The 21229-nt window shown below is 37.0% G+C and overlaps 1 protein-coding gene across 7 annotated transcripts in view; it reads left to right on the plus strand.

The window, feature by feature from the left end:
- The window catches only part of PIK3CA (phosphatidylinositol-4,5-bisphosphate 3-kinase catalytic subunit alpha), a 48146-nt gene extending 27022 nt beyond the window's left edge, over positions 1-21124 (plus strand). For 4 of the 7 annotated variants that reach the window (XM_080410006.1, XM_080410008.1, XM_080410007.1 and 1 more), the window contains 14 exons: positions 1007-1159; positions 1265-1399; positions 5137-5261; positions 5652-5733; positions 6196-6360; positions 6923-7026; positions 8279-8450; positions 8794-8900; positions 9379-9500; positions 10010-10088; positions 11939-12109; positions 12602-12719; positions 12879-13030; positions 14250-21124. In XM_080410006.1, coding sequence (XP_080266132.1) covers positions 1007-1159; positions 1265-1399; positions 5137-5261; positions 5652-5733; positions 6196-6360; positions 6923-7026; positions 8279-8450; positions 8794-8900; positions 9379-9500; positions 10010-10088; positions 11939-12109; positions 12602-12719; positions 12879-13030; positions 14250-14520 — 1956 coding nt within the window. In that variant the 3' untranslated portion in view covers positions 14521-21124. The remainder of the gene's footprint in view (positions 1-1006; positions 1160-1264; positions 1400-5136; positions 5262-5651; positions 5734-6195; positions 6361-6922; positions 7027-8278; positions 8451-8793; positions 8901-9378; positions 9501-10009; positions 10089-11938; positions 12110-12601; positions 12720-12878; positions 13031-14249) is intronic. The other 3 variants (XR_013931772.1, XR_013931773.1, XR_013931771.1) reach the window with 3 other exon arrangements.
- The last annotated feature ends 105 nt before the right edge of the window (positions 21125-21229 follow it).

The following is a 21229-nucleotide window of genomic DNA, read 5'->3' on the forward strand; positions in this document are numbered from 1 at the left end:
ACTTGGTAAATGTTTTCCTGCCAGTGAGTCTTAGTGCAATGTTTGATTTGAAATTGGTTCAAATAGGACTTTTTTCTTGTGTATTATTCAGACTACTAATTTTTCATGGTCAGAAATTAAACACTGAAAAAGCGTATCCATTCAACACTAAATTATGTCTGTGCTGTCTTGCCAGACAAAGATCAGTGTTAGCATTTTAAGGTGCAAGTGCCTGTAAACTCAAGTGTCTAAACCCATATGTTACTTAATTATTTATTTTAAAAGGGCAATATTTATACTTTTAATTTAGAGCTGGTTTTCAAAGTAAATAAAATTTGAGTTGCTTTAGCATTTGATGCAAGATAGTAATTTTTAAGAATCTGTGCGGAATCTGATTCTAGCTACCAGCATCATTACATTCTGGGTTTGAGCATGTGTCACAGGTGCTACATAGTTATTTGTCTAACAAATCTTAGAATCATAGAAGGGTTTGGGTTGGCAGGGACCTGAAAGATGATCTAGTCCAGCCCCCCTGCCGTTGGAAGGGACACCTTTCCACTAGACCAGGTTGCTCCAAAGCCCCACCCAACCTGACTTTGAACACTTCCAGTGATGGGGCATCCACAGCTTCCCTGGGCAACCTGTTCAGTATCTATCTGGCCACCCTTATAAAAAAAGAGTTCTTATGTCCAATCTAAACTTAATGTCTTTCAGCTTAAAACTGTTGTCCCTTCTTCTGTTACTACAGGCTTTGGTAAAAAGTCTGTCTTTCAAAAACTCTTTTTGTCATATTGAGTTATTTTAATGTGGGGAAGATGTTAGCATGTGTTTGCAAGTATTTTGATACTATTCTGCAAAATTGTTGCCAGGACAGTCATTCATAGAGAAATGGGGTACAGCTTCCACAGCCTGCTTTGTGCTAATCTGGGAATGTAACAGCTTGCTCTAGGGTGAAAATGTTATTTCTCCTGACTCACTCTGCAGTAATTATTAGATAACACTGAAAAATTCTTTTAATCTCTTTAAGGAGCACTGTCCGTTAGCTTGGGGAAATATAAACATGTTTGATTATACAGACACTCTTGTATCTGGGAAAATGGCTTTGAATCTTTGGGCAGTACCTCATGGGCTGGAGGATTTGTTGAATCCTATTGGTGTTACTGGATCAAATCCGAATAAGGTAAGTATTTGCATGCCACCTTCCTCAAGAATACGTTTTCAGATGATGCTGTATTCTAATTAGATTACTTTTTCAGTTGAATGATACTGAATTCCCTTTACATAGGAAACTCCATGTTTAGAGCTGGAATTTGATTGGTTTAGCAATCCTGTAAAGTTTCCAGATATGACGGTGATTGAAGACCATGCCAATTGGACTATCTCACGTGAACTGGGGTTTAACTACAGCTACGCGGGGCTGGTAAGGCACACTCCCCTTTGAAGAATAGCTATTAAAATATGACAGTATTGTTTACTGATTTAATTATTTATTTTACTCTGTATAAATAACATGAAATCAACTTTTTCTGTTTAGCAAAGTGAAACAGCATATTCTCCTTCCTTTATATTACCAGTAAACTGTCCTGATATTTCACTGGCCAACCAAAACTAGTATGAAGAGTAATTGTCTTACTGTGCAAACTGTTAGGGCATTTCTGATATTTTTATATTGCTAATTCAGATGTCTAAACTACTTAAAGTTTTAATTTTTTGTAAGTTGTAATTCTTCTTCAGTGATACTATTTTCCTTTATTGCAATTTCATGTTTATAGGTAGCTTTTCTTGTGTAACCCAAAGGTGCTTATAACGCTTTACTGTCTAGTGGGCTAGTTATGGCCATAAGGGAATTGATTGGCACACACATGAGCGTAGTCCTCTATCTCCCCTCTTCCATGAAGAGAACCTGTGCATTGATGACTGGCTTTTTGGTGAGGTTTGGAGCTTTTCTTAAAAGCACTTGTTCAGTAACTAAAAGGAGGGGAAAAAAAAAAAGAAAACCAGTAAAGCTAAAAATGCTATTGATTTAAAGACTGTTTGTGAAATTAGTTGGTTTGGTTTACATTTTCTTCTGGAGGCCGGCTCAAGGACTTGAGTTTCCCCAAGAGAGCTTTGTGGTCTGCGTGAAGAAGTCTCAGGGTGGAGAGTTTCACTGTGCCAAAAAGCACGTAGGTTTTAGTAAGCTTCCAGTTTGGGAATTCTGGTGGTATTTGTTAAGTCCCACATCAGTGTATCTTGAACAAAGGGTTGTAAGCATTTGATTTCTCTTGATACTCTACAGGAAGTCCATCAGTGTGGCGTATCTGCTTATAGTATATGTTGTGATTCAGCACTGCAGGCAGTGTTTAAGGACAGCTGACTACTTGGTAAATAATATTACTTTGCCATAACACAGCCTGTAGCTGGGCTCTTATAAATGCTCAACTCATTGTTTTGATCCATTTGTAGGCAAAAATAGAAAATGGCGAGAAGAGTAAGTTCTCACTTCAGTGACAAAGTAATCAACTCGTGTTTCTACTGCAGGTTTTTTTAATTGTAAAATCTCAAATTAGTGTCTTGTGGTTTTTTGTGATAACCCATACAATGTCATAGAAGAAGGTTGTAGTAGTTAAATATGGAGAAAGCCTATTTAAATCAATGACTAAGCTGACAGGGAGACAAACTATGTATCACTGCTTTGGTCTCGCTTTCTCATTCATGCTGCTTTTCCTTCAACCCTCCTTGTCTGCCAAAGTCCTCTTATTATTTATCCTTTCTTAAATCATATTTCATTAAATGCTTGGTAAGTTTGAAACATCTTTGAAACATAGTTACCTCTTGGCATTATATTTGTCCCCTTTATCTATTAATATGTGGTGTCTTCAGGTCTGAAGCCAAACTTCGTATATTCAGGTGCTATGCATATATATATAGCTGTCTTTAATACTAACTATATTTAGGGAGATAAAAGGTGATGTGTTGTTACTCTTTCAAAAATTGGATACTAGATTACTGTGTAGCATTGGCCATATCTGAAACAGGTAAAAAATGCTTGTCTGAAATGGTCAGTCAGCAAAGCAGTGACTGAGTTATGATTTCTATAAAAATGTTTTTTCTTTATGATGCAAAGAGCATAAATTCTTTGTTTAACCTTGAAATGCATTATACTGCATTTAAAATCAGTTAATACGTACTTATAAGAGAACATTTATAGGTCCATTAATATCTAGAATATGGAGGAATTTTCAAGTATTAAATCTAATTTACTGTCCCACAATTCATAGAATTTCAAGTTTTTGGTGTTGACCGCAACAGGATAAATGCATTTTCCTTCTGGGCTTGACCTAAACTATGATCTTTCTGACCCACTATGCAGGTACATTTTATACTTCTTTGACTTTCACTTACTATTTAGGATGACTTTCAGAATCAAGATGAATATTTACGATTAATGGCTTGTTCAATATGAACTACTTGATCTTATGTCAGGAGCAGGGTGATTATAAAGTCCGTTTATAATCCATTAACCTCCTTACAAAATTACTCTGGCTTTGCTACTTGCACTGTATCCACTTCAATAATATTTAAGTATGTGTTGTAAAAATTTTCCTGTGCCCCATAGAGTAGTCCTGAATAATTTCCCCCCACTTAAGTCTAGTCCATGTGCTTCAGAATGGTAATAAAAAAAACAACCAACCACACTGGCTCTTAAGATCTCACACTATCATTCTCCTAAAAGGGCAAGGTACTAAAAAGCTTGTAAGTTGATTGTTTTGTACCTTAATATTTCTTGTCCCATATGATAATAGTGAACCCATTGTGAGAACACAACTTAAGTCATTGAAGACAGATGTTTAGTAGAGAACTTCTAGTCTGAAGTAGATGTTGTATCATGTGGTATAACCTGACAACTGTTCCTATATTTGTGCATATTATTAGAAATAATACCAGTTCACCTTTTAAGGGGTACCTTGATCTCCTACAGGGAGATTTCAGGTAGTTTTTTTCTTCAGCTTTTTTCCTTAAGCTAGATTGCAAAGCTTTTTTTTTTTTTTGTTTAAAGCTAGTTTTAAAACTTTCTGTAAAAGACATGTAAGTATTTCTGTTTTGAAGTACTAGTTCAATCAGTTGAAAATTTCCATCAATAAATCTGGCAGACAAGGCTCAGTTCATTCTTGCTTGTTGTTAAATGTGCTCAGTAGAAATTGCCGAGGGAAGGAGCAGAACAAGAGTTAAAATAATGTGGGTTTACAGTTGGAACATTTTGAACTTGGAAAAGAGTTGATCTTATTCTTTTGTAGTAGTAGGTATCACAAAGATGTGAAAATGTGAGTTCACTATAAAAACACTGCTCAACTCCTGTACTGTAGTATTTTTGGGATAGCTTCATCTTAGGTGTCAAACTTGAGTATTACAGTTGTGCTTTATACTGAAGGCAATAATACAAGCTGCTTAAGATTTCTTTTCTTGCAGTGCAATTCTATAGCTGACAGCTCAGTGTTTTTCACATAGCAATATACAAAATGACACAACTTCTAAGTGAACTAAGAAATGTAAAATAGGGACAAAAATTGAACTTTGCACGTGAGCTGTGAAGAATCAACTAATAGTAGTTTCAATACCTCTGCCGTTGGTCTAAGTTGGTTCAAATAAGTGAAGTACTAGATAAAATTGATGTCAGCGTGTACCTGTTCTGTGCTCTCTGGGGAATATCTTACACTAATTCTGGTTCATGTTTTCCAGCCTTCCTGTTGCTCAGGCGGTCCTATAGTGTTCTACCTTGTATTTACCTAGCTTCATACCCCATATTATGCTTTTCAGTTCTGATTCTTTTCCACTCCTTTCAGCAGCTCTCAGCAATCTCAGAACTGGAGACAGAAATGACCAGTTTCATTTTGTGCTGCATGATGTTTTTCATCAGATGTCAAATGCTGCTATTTCCACACAATTGATATAGTTGAAATGTACCTCTTACTGTCCCAGTAGTGACTAAAAGCAGTTGTAGAAATCAAAGGCCTAGTCTTTCTCTCTCTTAAATTTGAAGTCCTCAGTTAACAACAAAAGGAAACAAGATAGCTTTGCATGACATAGGTGTTGCTATGCTGTTGAAATACTTCATGTATGTTGTATGACTACAGAAGGAAATGTGTGGAGGGTTAATGGACCACTTTCTCTCTGCAGAGTAACAGAATAGCTAGAGATAATGAATTAAGAGAAAGTGACAAGGAGCAGCTGCGAGCCATATGCACACGAGATCCTTTGTCTGAAATCACTGAGCAAGAGAAGGACTTCCTCTGGAGCCACAGGTACTTAAAAACAAAATCCAAACACAACCCCCTGTTGGCACAGTCAAGACTTCACGCCACTCATGGTGATTTTGTTGTGGGTGTCCTGGGTCTTGCTCCCTTGATTTTGTATTGCTGGGGTTAATGTTTTAGAAAAGGCTTTTAAAGTATTCAGCACTGTATGCCTTGGTTCATAAGCCCATGGTGAAAACTAAGTTGTTGAATTAGTTTACATTTTCTTTCCCCATTACTGCAGTCTTGCTTTTATGCATGGATCCTGACACCACCTCATGGTATTGAATGGATTTTCCTGAGAAAGGAAGAAAAAGTGCAGGACTGAAGGGACATAGTAGATAGTTATCAAAGCAAAAATTATATTTTATACATACGAGACTTCTTTTTCTTTTGCAGACACTATTGCGTGAATACTCCGGAAATTCTGCCCAAATTACTTTTGTCTGTTAAATGGAATTCTAGAGATGAAGTGGCCCAGGTAACACATAGCACTGAAGAAGTTTTAAGTTTTGAAGAAGCTTTAAAAGAGGCTATTTAAAGTAAACTTCTGGATGTCAAAAACGTGTTATGTGTGCATGATATATTGAATGAAAACTTAGGTGATTCAGGTTGCCATTACATTTGATGGATCAGTTTGGTCCATACTTATTGTTCTTTAGCTTAGTCTGAGTCTTTTCTTCTTGGTGGCATTACTAGAATTCCTTTTATGTTGCTGATTTGTCAATTATATATGAGGTTTTGTTTTCATTCTCTTTATAATGGATAAAATAACAATGTCACCTGGTAACTAATACCAGATTGTTTGTTGAGAGAGGACTGGCAAGTGAACCGTTCGTATTTAGATGCAGTTGGTGTCTGACAGTACCTTCTCAGAGCTGTGTATTACATCTTCTTCCTAATCAATGCAAATGTGTAACATGCTTAGACTTCTTGTCCACAGATGTACTGTTTGGTAAAAGATTGGCCTCCGATCAAGCCAGAGCAAGCAATGGAGCTTTTGGACTGTAATTATCCAGATCCAATGGTGCGAGCTTTTGCAGTTCGGTGTCTAGAGAAGTACTTGACAGATGACAAACTGTCTCAGTACTTAATCCAGCTAGTACAGGTATATAACATATTTCGGTACATTTAATGTCTTGTGTAGATTGGATGATCAGAGGCTTAAAATATAACAGAAATTAAGATTATATGAAAGAGGTCATCAACAGTATCTGTTTGCTTTGCAGATTAGTAGGAGGAGACGAGATGTAGTTCACTTTCTGTAGTGCTGTGGTTTTGCTTGTTGATAATAAATGCCAAAATTTTGCAGAGATGCAGAACTGTTCTACCAACTGGAACAGGCAACCATTTCAGCTGTCCTAACATAAAGGAAAGAAAGTATAAGCACAAACATCTACTCAAAAATTTGAGCAAGATGAGGCTAAAATGTTTGGTAACAGTAAAGTAAGTATCAGGTGCTAAGTTTCTGAAATAGAGGCAGCCAATGCACTGCTAGTACATGTTGTTCAAATCTGAATACACGCATGTATTAATACTAAGGATCAGTCATTCTACAGAAAATAATTGAAAGCATAGATTGCTTTTTATTTAACTGCCTTTAATCTGTATATTGTTCATAGAAAGAATAACTATAGCCACTTGGTGTCTTTTTCTTTATCCTTAACTAGGTTCTGAAATATGAACAATATTTAGATAATCAGCTTGTGAGATTTTTACTCAAGAAGGCACTGACCAATCAAAGGATAGGACACTTCTTCTTTTGGCATTTAAAGTAAGCTTTATATCATGTTAATGGGTCGTGGGATTCCTATTACCTGTAAACCATTAGTTGTTTTAAAGGCTTGGCATACTACATGTCCTTTTTTAGGAAAGTATCACTACTTAAAATGGTTTGGTTTACATTGCTTAAGAGTTTGAATGCGTAGTTTGGTAATAAAGTCAATTCTTGCAGTTTTAAAAGCTAAGTAATAATACTTAGTCTTGTACTTATTGCCTAACGGTAACTATTCTAAAAACAGGGTAGCCTGAGATTGCTCGAAGCCTCCCATATTGTTAGCTGTTTACAACTTTGATAGGTTTCTCCTTTGAACTTTATTTTTTTCATGCCAGATCCCCCACCAATCTCTTTCAGAATATTTTACAAATAGTTGAAGCCCAAAGAAAGCCACCCAATTTGACCAGATAAGCCTTTGAAAACTAACTGTTCATATGTGCTTATTAAAGACTTTATAGTAATTGATAGCCCAAACATCTCAGTGTTCTTCCTTACTAAATACAGCATGGGCTTTTGTAATTCCTGGTGTTGAGGAGGCTAAGCATAGATCATCCTACAGCATACTGGATTGTAGCTAGGTCTCACCTAAAAATGCTGTTCTGTGATGGTGTGATCAGACACAGCTAGAAGCAAGGAATCTCTGTGCTTTCAGTTTTCTACTTCCATTGGTAATCATCAAGGAAAACAGAATAATTGCCTGATTCACTTGTTTGAGGGGATATATTTTAGGACTATGTGAAGACTGGGAGTAGGTAGGAACAAGGAAGCTATAGAGGGGCCACAGCCTGAGGTTGGCTGAATGAGACAAGGAGAAAATGAAACGGGTTAGATTTGCTGTCAGCAAGGAAATCTGGAACTTGAACTGAAAGGTTTACTACAGAGTTTCTGGGGAGCATGGGTTTCGAATAAAGGCAAGGGATAGGAAAGGACAGGGCTGGAGCAAGGAGGAGTGGGGAAAAATACGCTCTGCTGAATTAGCTGTGAAAGGTACTGGTCAATTCAGTCAAACTGAGGTTTGTGGGAGGTCAGTGCAAGTTCTTTACCTGAAAAGAAAGATCCATAAGTAGCCCTCAGAAAGACGTTACAGGTATAGCTTTGTTCTTAGTGCTTCAGTTCTGGTTACTGTAGAGCAAACAAGGGGTTAATTGATGGTATGTTAGCCACTCTCCAACAAGTAGTAGTTTACTAAACTTAGTGCTTCAAAGTGGCCTTGTCTTTTAAGCTGTAACTGTTCTTCCTCTCTGTGTAGGTCTGAAATGCACAATAAAACTGTAAGTCAGAGGTTTGGTTTACTTCTGGAGTCCTATTGTCGAGCGTGTGGAATGTACCTAAAGCATCTGAGCAGGCAGGTGGAGGCTATGGAGAAGTTGATTAACCTCACAGACATTCTCAAGCAGGAAAAAAAAGATGAGACCCAGAAGGTACTATTAAGCTTGTCAACATAGCAAAAATATTGCTGTTGAGTTACAGGAATTACTTAGAACTGTGCTTTATTTGATTAACTAGAAAAGTATTAATGCTAACTTGGGTAGATGGTGTGTTATCCTAGAAGCTGTAATATTTTCTGTGTACGTTGCCATTATCTACCTCTTAAGGCAATGGAACTAAAGTTAAGGGGTTTGATTTCTGTACCATGTGGCTAAGCAGAGTTGCTTATGTTACAACTATGCAAAACCATGCTTTAAAATCAAAGCTAAAATCTGATAGTTACCTTTATTTACATGTAAATAGTGTTATCAAAACCTGAATGTGATTGTTTATCAGGTACAGATGAAGTTTCTTGTTGAACAAATGAGACGGCCAGATTTTATGGATGCTTTACAAGGTTTTATCTCTCCTCTTAATCCTGCGCATCAACTGGGAAATCTTCGGTATTGTCTTGGTTTTGAAATTTGTCTAGATAATTAAGTAAATGCTTAGTAATGTTAACACTAACAATGTTAATGATAAATGTTTGCATCTTCAAAGTTAACTGAATAAAACTGTAGCAGAATAATTCATGAAGAGTGAAGTAGTTTCAATCTAACGGTTTAGCAAATTAAGAAACAACAGTTAGCTGTTCCTTTAAGGTGACAGGAACTGCAGTCCTCTTTCCATTTATAGGGAGCACAGACTGCCAAAGGAAAACTTACAATGTAGCCAGCTCTTCTGTTGGGCTTGGCAAATGGTTGACATTGCACTTAGTAATTTAAGCTTGAAGCTGAAAGTAAAAGTGGTTGATTGTCAGTTACCCATGCATCTTTAATTTGTACTAGTTCAAAGAAAACAGGGAGAACTTAATTGTATTATAGAAACATGGTATGAGAATCAAATTGTGCCTATTTCATAGAAATCTTAACTCTTTTATAGGCTTGAGGAGTGCAGGATAATGTCATCTGCAAAAAGACCGCTGTGGTTGAACTGGGAAAACCCAGATATTATGTCTGAATTGTTATTTCAGAACAATGAGATAATCTTTAAAAATGGAGATGGTAAGGAAATGTAATCCAAAAGCTGCATATCTGTTTGTTTACATAACCTACTGTTTAGGATTTTTTCTAAGCATATAAAATACATATGTTAAAAATTTTTTCTGGAAAACTGCTTTGCTCAGCAAATATTAAGCATGCACAAATAAGCATTTGTCATGTACAAATCTTGAATGTTCAGAGATGATCAGTTTGAGGTGAAATATAATACTATTTAATACTTTGGGTTTTTTTAATTGAAAATGCCTTCTAGATATTATGGATGTGTAATCTGTAATTCCATTGTCATGGTTTTAGTGCACATTTTCAAACATCTTTGAAATTGCCTACGCTACAGAGCTATATTCTCAACCATTTAAAACCTGCTTTTCTCTATTGAGAGAACAAAACCTACACTAAACTATACAAGCCTCACTTCCTTTAGACATACTTTTTGGGGGAAAAGTAAAATAAGATGTAACAATATTCTGATGTTACGAAATTTGCAATCTTTGTGTATTTGACTATTCCAGACTTGCGTCAGGACATGCTGACACTTCAGATAATTAGAATTATGGAAAACATCTGGCAAAATCAGGGTCTTGATCTAAGGTAAGCATTAGAGGTCATTCTCAAGCAATACTGTTCTTAATGGTTTTAGCGGTGGTTTGCTACAGTTACCAGAGATTGCTTCTGTTTTCCCAAGGGTAACAAATGAAATGCTATAAATAGGCATGTTTGTACATGTTATAACTTTTTTATTTTTTAATGACCTTCAGTTAGCTGAACTACTGTATTCTGTTAAGATCAGATCATATTAGAAAAATACTTAAGACTCATTCAGTGGGTACAAGGGATCTACATACCAGGAACGGATACAAGAGCTAACACACAGCAGCCACACTGAGGTCTGCTGACTGTGTCTAGGATTTGCTTTAACAAGTTGCCAAACCTGCAGCCCTATTGAGTGATGACTCTGTTGTTGGTATCTTCATTTCAATACACAGAGTAGATATTAGCCGGTCTGATACGCATGCAGCTTCGCCACCTCTAAGTAGTCTGTGGGTACAGAAAAAAAATCTTTTGAGGATCGAGAAAATTGTAACTCATCCCACTAAGGCCACTAAACTGTGTGTCTCTGTGGTACAGAAAATCCAACAGTCCAAAGTTTATGCCACATCCTTAAGAAAATAGATGAGTCTCACTGCTTTTCTTTGACCTCCAAATCAAGACTTTTATCTAAAAAGACAAGTGTAGATAGATATTAAATACATTTTTAGTACCTGCAAATAAAGTGCTGTAATCAAGAGAAGTCCACCTCCGCAGCAACACCAACAGTCAGCTCTGCCACTGGCCTCACGTTGCACTGGTGTTCCATAGATTCTCAGGTCTAATACAAAGCCATGATTGTCTTCTCTGGTTGTTTGTTTTTTTTGTTTTTTTTTTTTTTTTTTTTTACCATGCCATTACAAAAAACATTTCTCCGGTGTCCCTAGAAGGCTGGTTTACTCTGTAGGTGTGACACTTTGGCTCCAAAAAGGAAACTTCAGGAGAGAAGAGGGCAGCTTTTAAAGGTACACGACCCTCTCTCCTCCATCTTTTAACAGAGGATGTTAAATACGGCAATGTCCTTTCAGTCTTTGAATAAAAGACTGGTTTTGACTTGGGTTTTCTCAGATAAAATGTTTTGAACACAACAGAAGAAATACAGACTGGAGGAGAGCGAGGGAAGAGGCCTCTGAAGGAAAAGGGAGGCAGAGGAATTAATTTCTTCTACTTGTAAAGAGAAAAATAGGCTACTGAGATTATCCTTTGAGTTGCACTTTATTGCAAAGAAAAAATTATTTATGATGATCTTTAAAAAGTCCGTGAATAAACATCTGGATAAATTGTACTGTTGCTGAATGTAGATTCCAGTTACAATTTTGTAATATGTTCAGGTACTACTTAGAAACTTGTTTTGAAGGTCCCATGCTGGTATTACATACAAAGCGTTACCTGCTGCTTGTTTACATTAACCCGTGAGATCCTGACATTTGTTTTTTGAATGCTTAGAATCTCTCTAATACTTCACTCTGAATACAGTTGAATAGATTTTTTTTTTTAAATCATGCTGAACACCTTTTAAGGATTTTTCCATTGTATTCCCCCAGGCCTCCAAAAATGTGTGAATAAAACTTTGCCTTAACCTTTTGTCCTGATACAAACCTGAAGATTGACATTGGTGGATACAGTGGCTGGCATGTTACTGTACAAATATCTGGTACACTTTTTTCCACAAGACTAGTGACAGTACCCCTATAAAACATTAAAACAGTTTTTCATAAACAGATTAACAGATGACACTTACCTAATAAGGGTTATTAACAATATATCTGTTGCTTGCTGTCCCAAAAGTTAACTCTGTTTAAAACAACCAAAAAAAAAAAACCAAACAAAAACCAACCGTCTTTGTCTTTCAGGATGTTGCCTTATGGTTGTTTGTCTATTGGTGACTGTGTGGGGCTCATTGAGGTAGTGAGAAGCTCTCATACCATCATGCAGATTCAGTGTAAAGGAGGTTTGAAAGGAGCATTGCAGTTCAACAGCCATACATTGCATCAGTGGCTCAAGGACAAGAACAAAGGAGAAATGTGAGATTTCCTGTTGCTTGTTTTTCTTGCTCTTTGTGATGGGAACTTCAAGAGAACTAATGGGAAACCATGTCCATCTGGTGTTTTTTCTACCCTCATTTGCCTAGTACTCCTGCTTGTGGTGCTTTTCATGAGTTTAGGCGGTTGTGTGACTTCTCCGCAGTAGAGTGTAAGTTGGGGGTAGAACTGTGACGATATGGCTTAAGTCTGTATTTTAACAGTAGCTCATCAAAATTAAAATGTCTGGCCTTCAAAAGAGGGATAGTCACTTCAATAGCTAATTCTGTGATCTAGTTTTAAGTACAACTGGTTTTAAAGTATGCTGAATTTCTTCCTTAATTTGATAAAGTGATAAAGTCCAGGAACTCTGCTTCATTGAGAGAAAATAGAAGTTGGCTCTTCCCTAATGGAGAAAAAAAAAGAAAGAAAATCAGCACTTCTGTGGTGTTAGAATATCTGTAGGAAAGTATCTCCTTTCTTTGTTTTCCATAGGTATGATGCAGCTATTGACTTGTTTACACGTTCTTGTGCCGGCTACTGTGTTGCTACCTTTATTCTGGGCATTGGTGATCGCCACAATAGTAACATCATGGTAAAAGATGATGGACAAGTAAGATGTGGGGTTTTTCCTAAAAGCATAATCTCTCACTTTGATACAAGTTTGTTTTTTGTAAAAAAATAAAATCCCTCTGAACTGTATGATCATTTTACTATGACATTATTTAAACAAGAAAATACTAACCTTAAAAAACCTTTCTCTCTTTCCAAGCTGTTTCACATTGACTTTGGGCACTTCCTTGATCACAAGAAGAAGAAATTTGGTTATAAAAGAGAGCGTGTGCCATTTGTCTTAACACAGGACTTTTTAATAGTGATTAGTAAAGGAGCCCAAGAATGTACTAAAACAAGGGAGTTTGAAAGGTGAGCCTATTTGAAGTGTTTTAAGTTCTAGAGTATTTTGTACCTGAAAAGCACTTCACTGCTGGTGACCTCTAATAATTAGACCTTTTAACTGAAAAGGAGTATTTTAATTAGCTTGCAGTGGGTATGCTCTAATTCTTAAGTTGAAGATTAGCTATCAATGGGTAAATCAGTAGGTGATCTTAGTGTTTACATGGCTTTTGGTTCACGAAACCTTACTTCAGCTTTGCAGGCTCAGCACACATGTGAACAAAGAAAAATTTTAATACCTGAAATTTCCTTTTTATTTAGCATCCTTAATATTTATTTAAAATCTTCTTAGGATTGCATAACTGAAAAAAATGAGAACTCTTAAGTGTCAGGTGTAAGGCGCATTAGAGCCTTGCTGGTCACTCAGCAATATTCTCTCCTATAGCTGCTGTGATACCGGCTTTTCAGATAGCCTGTGTAATTTGTGACATTCTGCAGAACCTGCTAAGAAAGGAGAACATTAAAATAATAAAACATATATAAATTCTGTTGCTGTAATAATTTTAATATCTGTCTTTTCGGAGGTTGAGTCTTTGAGAGGTTTCGGTTTTAATGTTAACTTCATTGGGGATGGGGGAAGAAGAGAGGTTATAAATTATGCTATATCTGAATGCTGCGGTGAAGCTTTTTTCATTTTTTTTTCTTAGCCTGACTAAAAGTGGTGATTTCAGCATAAACAGGCATTCCTCACCTAATGTTGTGATACAGCAAAATGCCTCAGTCTCTCCAGTACACTCTCCAGAGTATTTAAGGAGCAATAGCTACTGCCCTCATAAAACTACAGAAGAGAAGTGCATCTTCAGGGTAACCAGGAAAGCACATCAGGAAACGTGCTTTGAAATCTGAAATGTCGGTAGCAATGACTAAAACAACTCTGTGAACTCCCCTAAACTTGGGTTGAATACTTGCACAAATTGCAAATGAGGTTTAAGGCTAGAAAGCCTGTCTTCATTTTGGTTGTTGTGTTAGTCTGACCACTGCTAATTCTTACAGAAATGAAGATAACCTGGCTAGGAAGATGAGTGTATTTTCTCAGCAATATTATGGTGTTCTTACGACACTAAGACTGTCTACTTTTTAGTGACCAGTTACCTGAAAACTGTTGTGGAGGTGAAGTAACATGCATCTAATAGGGGAATACGCTGAGCAGTACGCTGAGCTTTGTTTTTTTTCCCTCTGTCTCTTCCAGGTTTCAGGAGATGTGTTATAAGGCTTACCTAGCAATTCGGCAGCATGCCAATCTCTTCATAAATCTTTTCTCCATGATGCTTGGCTCAGGAATGCCAGAACTGCAGTCCTTTGATGATATTGCATACATTAGAAAGACCCTTGCATTGGACAAAACGGAGCAGGAAGCTCTTGAGTATTTCATGAAGCAAATGAATGATGCTCACCATGGTGGCTGGACAACAAAAATGGACTGGATCTTCCACACAATAAAGCAACATGCTTTGAACTGAAATGAAAGCAAAGCAAACAAGAACTGATAGCCCGCTTTGTGGGTACTGCACTGTTAATACCCATTAGCAGCAAAGACTGGTTGCATAGGAATTGCACAAACCATGAACAACATTAACATTTATGGCAAGAAGAGAGATGAACTGTTCAGACAACTATCAAAATAATGTAAAACAGGGTTTCAGATAGCACTAAAATTGTACACTTAAGGAATTAAGCTTTAGTATGATGTGTGACTTCATGTTATGCCTTAAGCCCAAAAAGGTGAACTTGGAAGAATGTTTCCTTTTTTCATGTGATAGGATAAATTAGAAGGAAGAAGAAAATAATGCTAGCATGAACATAGTCCATCACACATTACCTTAGACGTGGTACAGCAGATAGAGACTATGCTGGATTGAGAAGAGCGGAAAGAGAATTCGAGTGATAGTTAATATTTAAATGCAGCATAGTTTGAAGGGAAGGAGTTCTAGGCTCCAAGATCTAAAAACGTTAGTGAGAGGACAGTGCCTTTTAAATGTGCTCAGAGGCATTAACACTTACGGGGTTTAGATGACCCTTTGATTTCTGGGTCCGTCACCTGCAAAGTTTCTGAAAGCAGTAGGAAATAGGCCCATTCAGTATGGTGCTTCTTCTGCTCAGTATTTCTAGGGGTGCAATTCACACGTTCACAAAAACTCCCTATCATCCCCAAAAACTGACTAACCTGGAAATTGAATGGTCAGAATTGGGTTTAGTGCAACGGAGAGTTGTAGTGTTCATCTTAGGTTTGCTTTAATCTAACTTGAACTGAATAGATTTTTTTCATACATGTTTTCCAGAACCTAAAGAAAGGTGAGTTATTAAAATTATTGAAAGATTATTTTTTTATAAAGGCTATTTATATAATAGGAACTATTATTAATATATATTCTTTATTTACATGATTTGTCCAATATTCACTCTTTTAATTTTGCAGCCCAGTTCTATCTGTCCAAGACTCCCGTTTCCATTAACGTCACTGAAGGTGACCAGATAAACTCCTAGGACCAAATTCAACCCTGGTGAAAGAGGACACAAGTACCATTGAAGTAGTGGGAGACACCCCCACTAACGCCAGAGGTGAACTTGGCCTGAGTGTCTTCAAAAAATTTTTGGGTATCGCTCTTCACATTACTGCAGTGATATGCTGGCTATTCAAGGAACGTACATTTAAACCCTCAGTCTTTGGGTCCACCATTTCTCCTCTTTCTTCCTCCTTTGGAAGTGGTTGTTTAATCCAGTAACAGATACATCAGAAATAGCAATTTAGATTTTCAATATGATAAATAATAAGCAGCTCAACATACAGCAGATACGTTGGCTAGCTCAAAGCATGTGGAGTTACCAAACATTTTATAGCTTTGTCTGTATTGTGTGCGTGTAATGTATATTTGTAAATGTAGTTGTTGTCCTCTAACACAATTACAATGTGTGCAATCCATTAAATTGGCACCACTTTTTGAAACTGCTCAGAGTACCAAGGATTTCAGATTGCCCTTATGCACAATTTCAGGTAGGACTTTTTTCTAATAATAAAACAGGATTTTTAATTGGTGAAGCCCATGATTCTGAGGGTGAGGTTAACCCTAACATTCTAAACTTGCTAGGTTGGTAGCACTTGGAGAGAATTCCAAAGGTCTGGAGCTTTCAGGGGTTCAGCTTGTTCAATTGCAAATGCGCACCGAGGTGCCACTCAGAAAGTGCAATACCATGTGTAATATAAAATATGCTGACAGTTGGTGTTAGATTAGAATATAAATATATAAATAAACTGTACTTTGTGCAGGCTGTACTGATGAGGTAAGGAGTGGTTGGCTTCATTTAGCAAATTGTAGTATATTAAAAATGTGCAATCAATTACATTATGAAAGACTTTGGGGATTGTAAAGCCAAGACTTTGGTCTTTCAAGACACTTTCATAGTCAAGATCCTGCAGTTGATTACTGCACACACGGATACTTGATGCTGTGGAGGGAAACCTGTTTTTGTGAAAACTACAGAAGTTCCAAGAATAGTATAGGGAATGTGAAGTTTTATTTCCTTAGCTCTATTAAATACTTTTGGAGTACTCCAATAGACTGCCCATTACTCTTTTAGACTGTTACATATTCCTTTGTTCATACAAATATTTTAACTCCTGTTATATAATAATACCCTTGTATGTATTACTTTGCAGTCAACACTAATGATTTAGCTCTTCTAAAATATGGCTTAGTTTCAATTTAAATTTAGTTCACAATCTGAAAGCCTGTTGGCTGTAACTTAATTTAACTGAGTAAAACTGTTGCACAAATGCCACATTGGGTGCTATATTACATTATTTATCTGGTATTGAAACAATGCTTTACCTCGTTTATCTAAGAGACTGTCAGCCTTTTCCAGCCTGGATGAAAAGTTCAACTCGGATTTCTTGGATGTTATGAGCCCAGTGTCCTGTGTACTTTTTGCCCCTTTCTAGCCATTTACTTCTGTAAATATGAGTATAAATGTCTCTCAGTTCAAGCATAGTGTTCTGCACCTTTTTTGTGCAAATAAAGGTGTGAGGAATCAGGCTATGTTTCCAAAAGTTACTGCAACTAAATGCTGTGCACAAGCTGTAGAAAATTTTATAAATGCCAAATAGTAAAAGAAAGGAAACATCATAGTGATACAGACATAATATGATTTGGGATAATTATAGCCTTTGAATAAAAAGAGAAGTAGGAAGAAGCTCATGAGCTTGAAGTAGTTGTTCTTACTGTAACCAGGATGAGCATTTGCAAAACATTCTGCCAGTGCTTCAGGAAAAAAAAAAGCCTTTTTTCATCTTCAGAGTGTTCAACTCCAATTACTTTATCCTGTTACACCAGTGTTGCACTGATGTAACTGCACTGTAGACAGTGGCGGTACTATTTACTACATTGGTGTAAATGAGAGGATGTCACCTGTACTCAATATCAGGAAAAAATCTGCTTACAGACACTGAAAGCACCTGTATCTGAGCTCTAGGTTTTTACAGAGTTGCTTTGAATTTGGATTTTTATTTTTTTAACCATTCCCACTTCATGGAGAGTAGAAAATGTTCCGTTTATTCTGAGAATCAGCTGCGCAAAACACTAAGTAGCTTATTTTGAGCTTGAATTGAATCTGAACGCCTTGTTCCTGCAAAACTTTGTTCCTGCAAAATACCAAAGCAAGGAGCCCAGGACTGGGCCTTGTGTTTTATTACAGAGCATTAGGACATGGTAATTTAGTGACACACAAATTTTTAAAACCAGTAATTTTTTCAACTGTGAAACTGTTTTTGATTTCATGACAGAACAGGCTGCTGCTGATAAGTTTTTTCTTAAAAATACATTCTTTGCTTTCCTGAAGATAGCAGAAAAAGCACCTGTACTGACTTCTGTATGCACACGTCTCTGTTCTGAAAGGGTGCATTAGTAGTTTTTTCATCACTGAAACAGACTTTCAGTATAATTTTTAAAATAAAAGGCATTTAAATAAAACCAAAATTGTTAGTAGTTTGGTATCTTGTGGAGAAGATATAAGCCTGTATATTAAGGGCGATATAGAAATTGCCAAGCTTGTAGAGAACTTTGTATGTGATGACCCTGCTGTTGGTGGTTTGGAAGGTTGTTTTTGGTGTTGTGGTTTTTTTCCAACTTTCCTTTTAATGTAAAATATTAAATGCCCTTCAGCGGTCAGTAGCCCATGTTTGTTGACAATTTGAAGGTATTTTCTTTGCTTTGTCATTTTATAACTGGCATGTTCCAATGTCTGTTCTTAATAATTGTGAATTCCTCCTGTTTTGCATGTCTGTACAGGTTGCAGACCCGGGCTGGACCCATTCAAAAACTAATATCAAAAAAGCCACTTGAAATTACTATTTTGATGTCTTTGACATCTTGAAAATGCTTCAAGTTAATGAAAATGGTGTGGTATTACAGAAAGAATTGTAACTTGCTGCTTCTAAGATTATTTTCTTTTAAACTGCTATATCTTGTTGTAGTTTTACTTGAATGGAACAAGAACCACACTTTTTTTAATACTATATAGCTGTGGATGTTGCAGACTGTTGAATCCCAGTTTAATTTTGCAATACATGTTTCATACAAATAATGATTTTCTTCTTTTTTTTTTCTCCATGCTGAAAGTTGTCTCAGTTTAGGTAAGGCTCTATCTGTCCAAAATGATATGTAGCTCACCACCTCTGCAGTTGGTGTAGGATTTTTTTTTTTGGGTGGGGGTGGGGTTTGTTTGTTTTATGTTTTACATCTGTGTTAGTCAAGGGAAGCCAACTGGAAACTGGATATAGAAGTTTTCTGTCTGTGTATGCTAACCAAATCTATAGGTTCTCTGATCTTGGAGAAATTCTGATTTCACCTTAATGCTGATAGAATGCTGACTTCATCATGTTCACGATGGACTCACAACAGCATATGAAATCATAATTACACTACATGCGTATTAAAGTTTCAGATTACTTGTATTGATTTGGTATGTAAAATGTTCTCTTAATGAGGAACGTTACTAGCAGCCCATTTAAACACTTGACAATGTTACTTTGAAATAGTCTTTATTAATTGGCCTTTTCAGCTCTCCAATTCCTAACTACTGTCATCTTGTCTGTACTTCTGTTCTTGAGACTTCCAGGTTTTCTATTGCTTGCTAGTGTAAATGTTCCTTCTTCCTACTCTTTTTCACAGTATAAAGACTTGTTGAACCCATGCTTATGAGAAACAGTTGTTCTTAATTTGCAGTACAGTATTCTTGACTTCTGAGCTTTAGACTTTTAAAAGCATGAGGTCTTACTGTGATAGCACTCCTGACACTAAGCCAGAGGTGGATCCCTCTGTCCCTGTCTCTCCCCTCCCTCTCCAACACCCCTCTCCCCTAAAAAGGGACATGCCCATAGCGTAAGAACATAAAACACTTGTCAGAGAAGATCAATTGAAGCAGTGCTCTGCCCGTACATTGACGCTCGTGTGCCCACTGGTTTAGTAAATGTCTTCAGTTTAAGTGTCCTTGCTGTCACTTACATACACAATGCAATTTTTCTTTCAGCATAAGGAAAGCCAAAAATACACTGTCTTTACTGTGGCTGAAATTCTGGTGCCAGATCCCCAGTAGCTATTAAACTGGTTCAGGTACTATTTAGTTCAGTGTAATTGCATCAATTTTGTTAGGAACCTGTTCCAGTAATAAAATTAATCACAGTTAAACCTAATGTAATTGTATTGTTGAAGTCATAAAAAGGCCAATTGAAGCAGAAGCTGTTTCTCCTAAGAATCTTATGTTGTAGTTAATTCTTAAGAGCCAAAGCACAGATATTCATAGATGCAATCCTCTTTGCCTTGTTTCTTTGCTTTTTTTAATCTATTTCTAGGCTTCATTAATAGTGTTCTATATCCTGAATTACCAGCTGCCCAAGGCTGTCCAGAGTTGTCTTACTGTTTCATTTGGGAAAGGGAAAGAAAAGGAAAAGATAGCGATGAATTCTCCTCTTCTGCTACAGCTGCTGCACTCCAAATCCTTAATTTTCTCTTGTGAAGATAAATGTGTAATTCATCATCTGGGAATATCATCCTTTTCTGTTGCGCCCTCTCACTTCTGAATATCTGCATATGCTATCAAAATCCACTTCCCTGGCAGAGAGGAGTTAAAATGTATATGGCTGCAGTCTGATGTTCTGGATTCTCAGGCTTGAATTTTTGAAAGTAGTGTTGTCATTGTAACTAGCACCACAATTGAAAGAATTGTCACGGAATCACTGACGTTGGCAGAGACCTCTGGAGATCATCTAGTCCCGCCACCCTGTTTGAAGCAGGATGAGATAGAGCAGGTTGCCCAGGACATAATCCAGTTGAGGTTCGGGTCTGTCCTAGAAAAAAGAGTCCACAGTTGAAGTATTTTCTTAATGTTTGTATGAAATTTCTTCTATTTGCCTAATGCCCTTTCAGTGGGCAGCTCTGAGAAAAGCCTTGGCTGTTGTCTTCGCTTCTCTCCATCACATATTTATATACATCGAGATGCTCCTTGAGCTACCTCTTCATCTAGCTAAACAGTCTCAGCTCTCGGCCGCCTCTCCTGTTCATCATCTTCATGGCCCTTGGCTGGACTCGTTCCAGTGCACCCATGTCTGGCTTGTACTAGGGAGCCCAGCACTCCAGGTGTGGCCTCCCCAGTGCTGAGCAGAAGGGCAGGATGAAGTCTCACTTTCCTTGACCTGCTGGTGATGCTCTTCATAAATCAGCTTAGGGTCATGTTGGCATTTTGGATAAATAGAGCCCAGGAGGATGTAATCACTTGATGCTTATGCCTATCTTTGTTGAAGCTGGTAGCAGTTAACATGTCTGCATCAAAAGGAGAGTGTAAACACCCACTGATGCTTGAAATATCTCTTAATGAGACAATTATCTTTGAAATAACCACTACTAGGGGGGTGGGGGGATGTTGCCATGTGTATGTCATTATGTGATAAAGGTCCTGTGGTAAATAGTTAGAAAGCAAGACATATGTAGTAATAATGGGCCAAAAAAATATTTTAAGATGCAGCAAGATGCATGTGTTGTCATACTGAGAATAGTCTTGCACTTACTTTAAAAAGTACTTAAAAAAAAAAAAGAAAAAAAAAAAACACAAAAAAACCCACACACAACCCTTTCCCCCCCCCCCCCCCCTTCTGCTGTGCTGCTCTAACAAAAGTTTGGC

This window comes from Falco punctatus (assembly GCF_963210335.1).
Source record: "Falco punctatus genome assembly, chromosome: 13".
NCBI lineage: Eukaryota > Metazoa > Chordata > Aves > Falconiformes > Falconidae > Falco > Falco punctatus.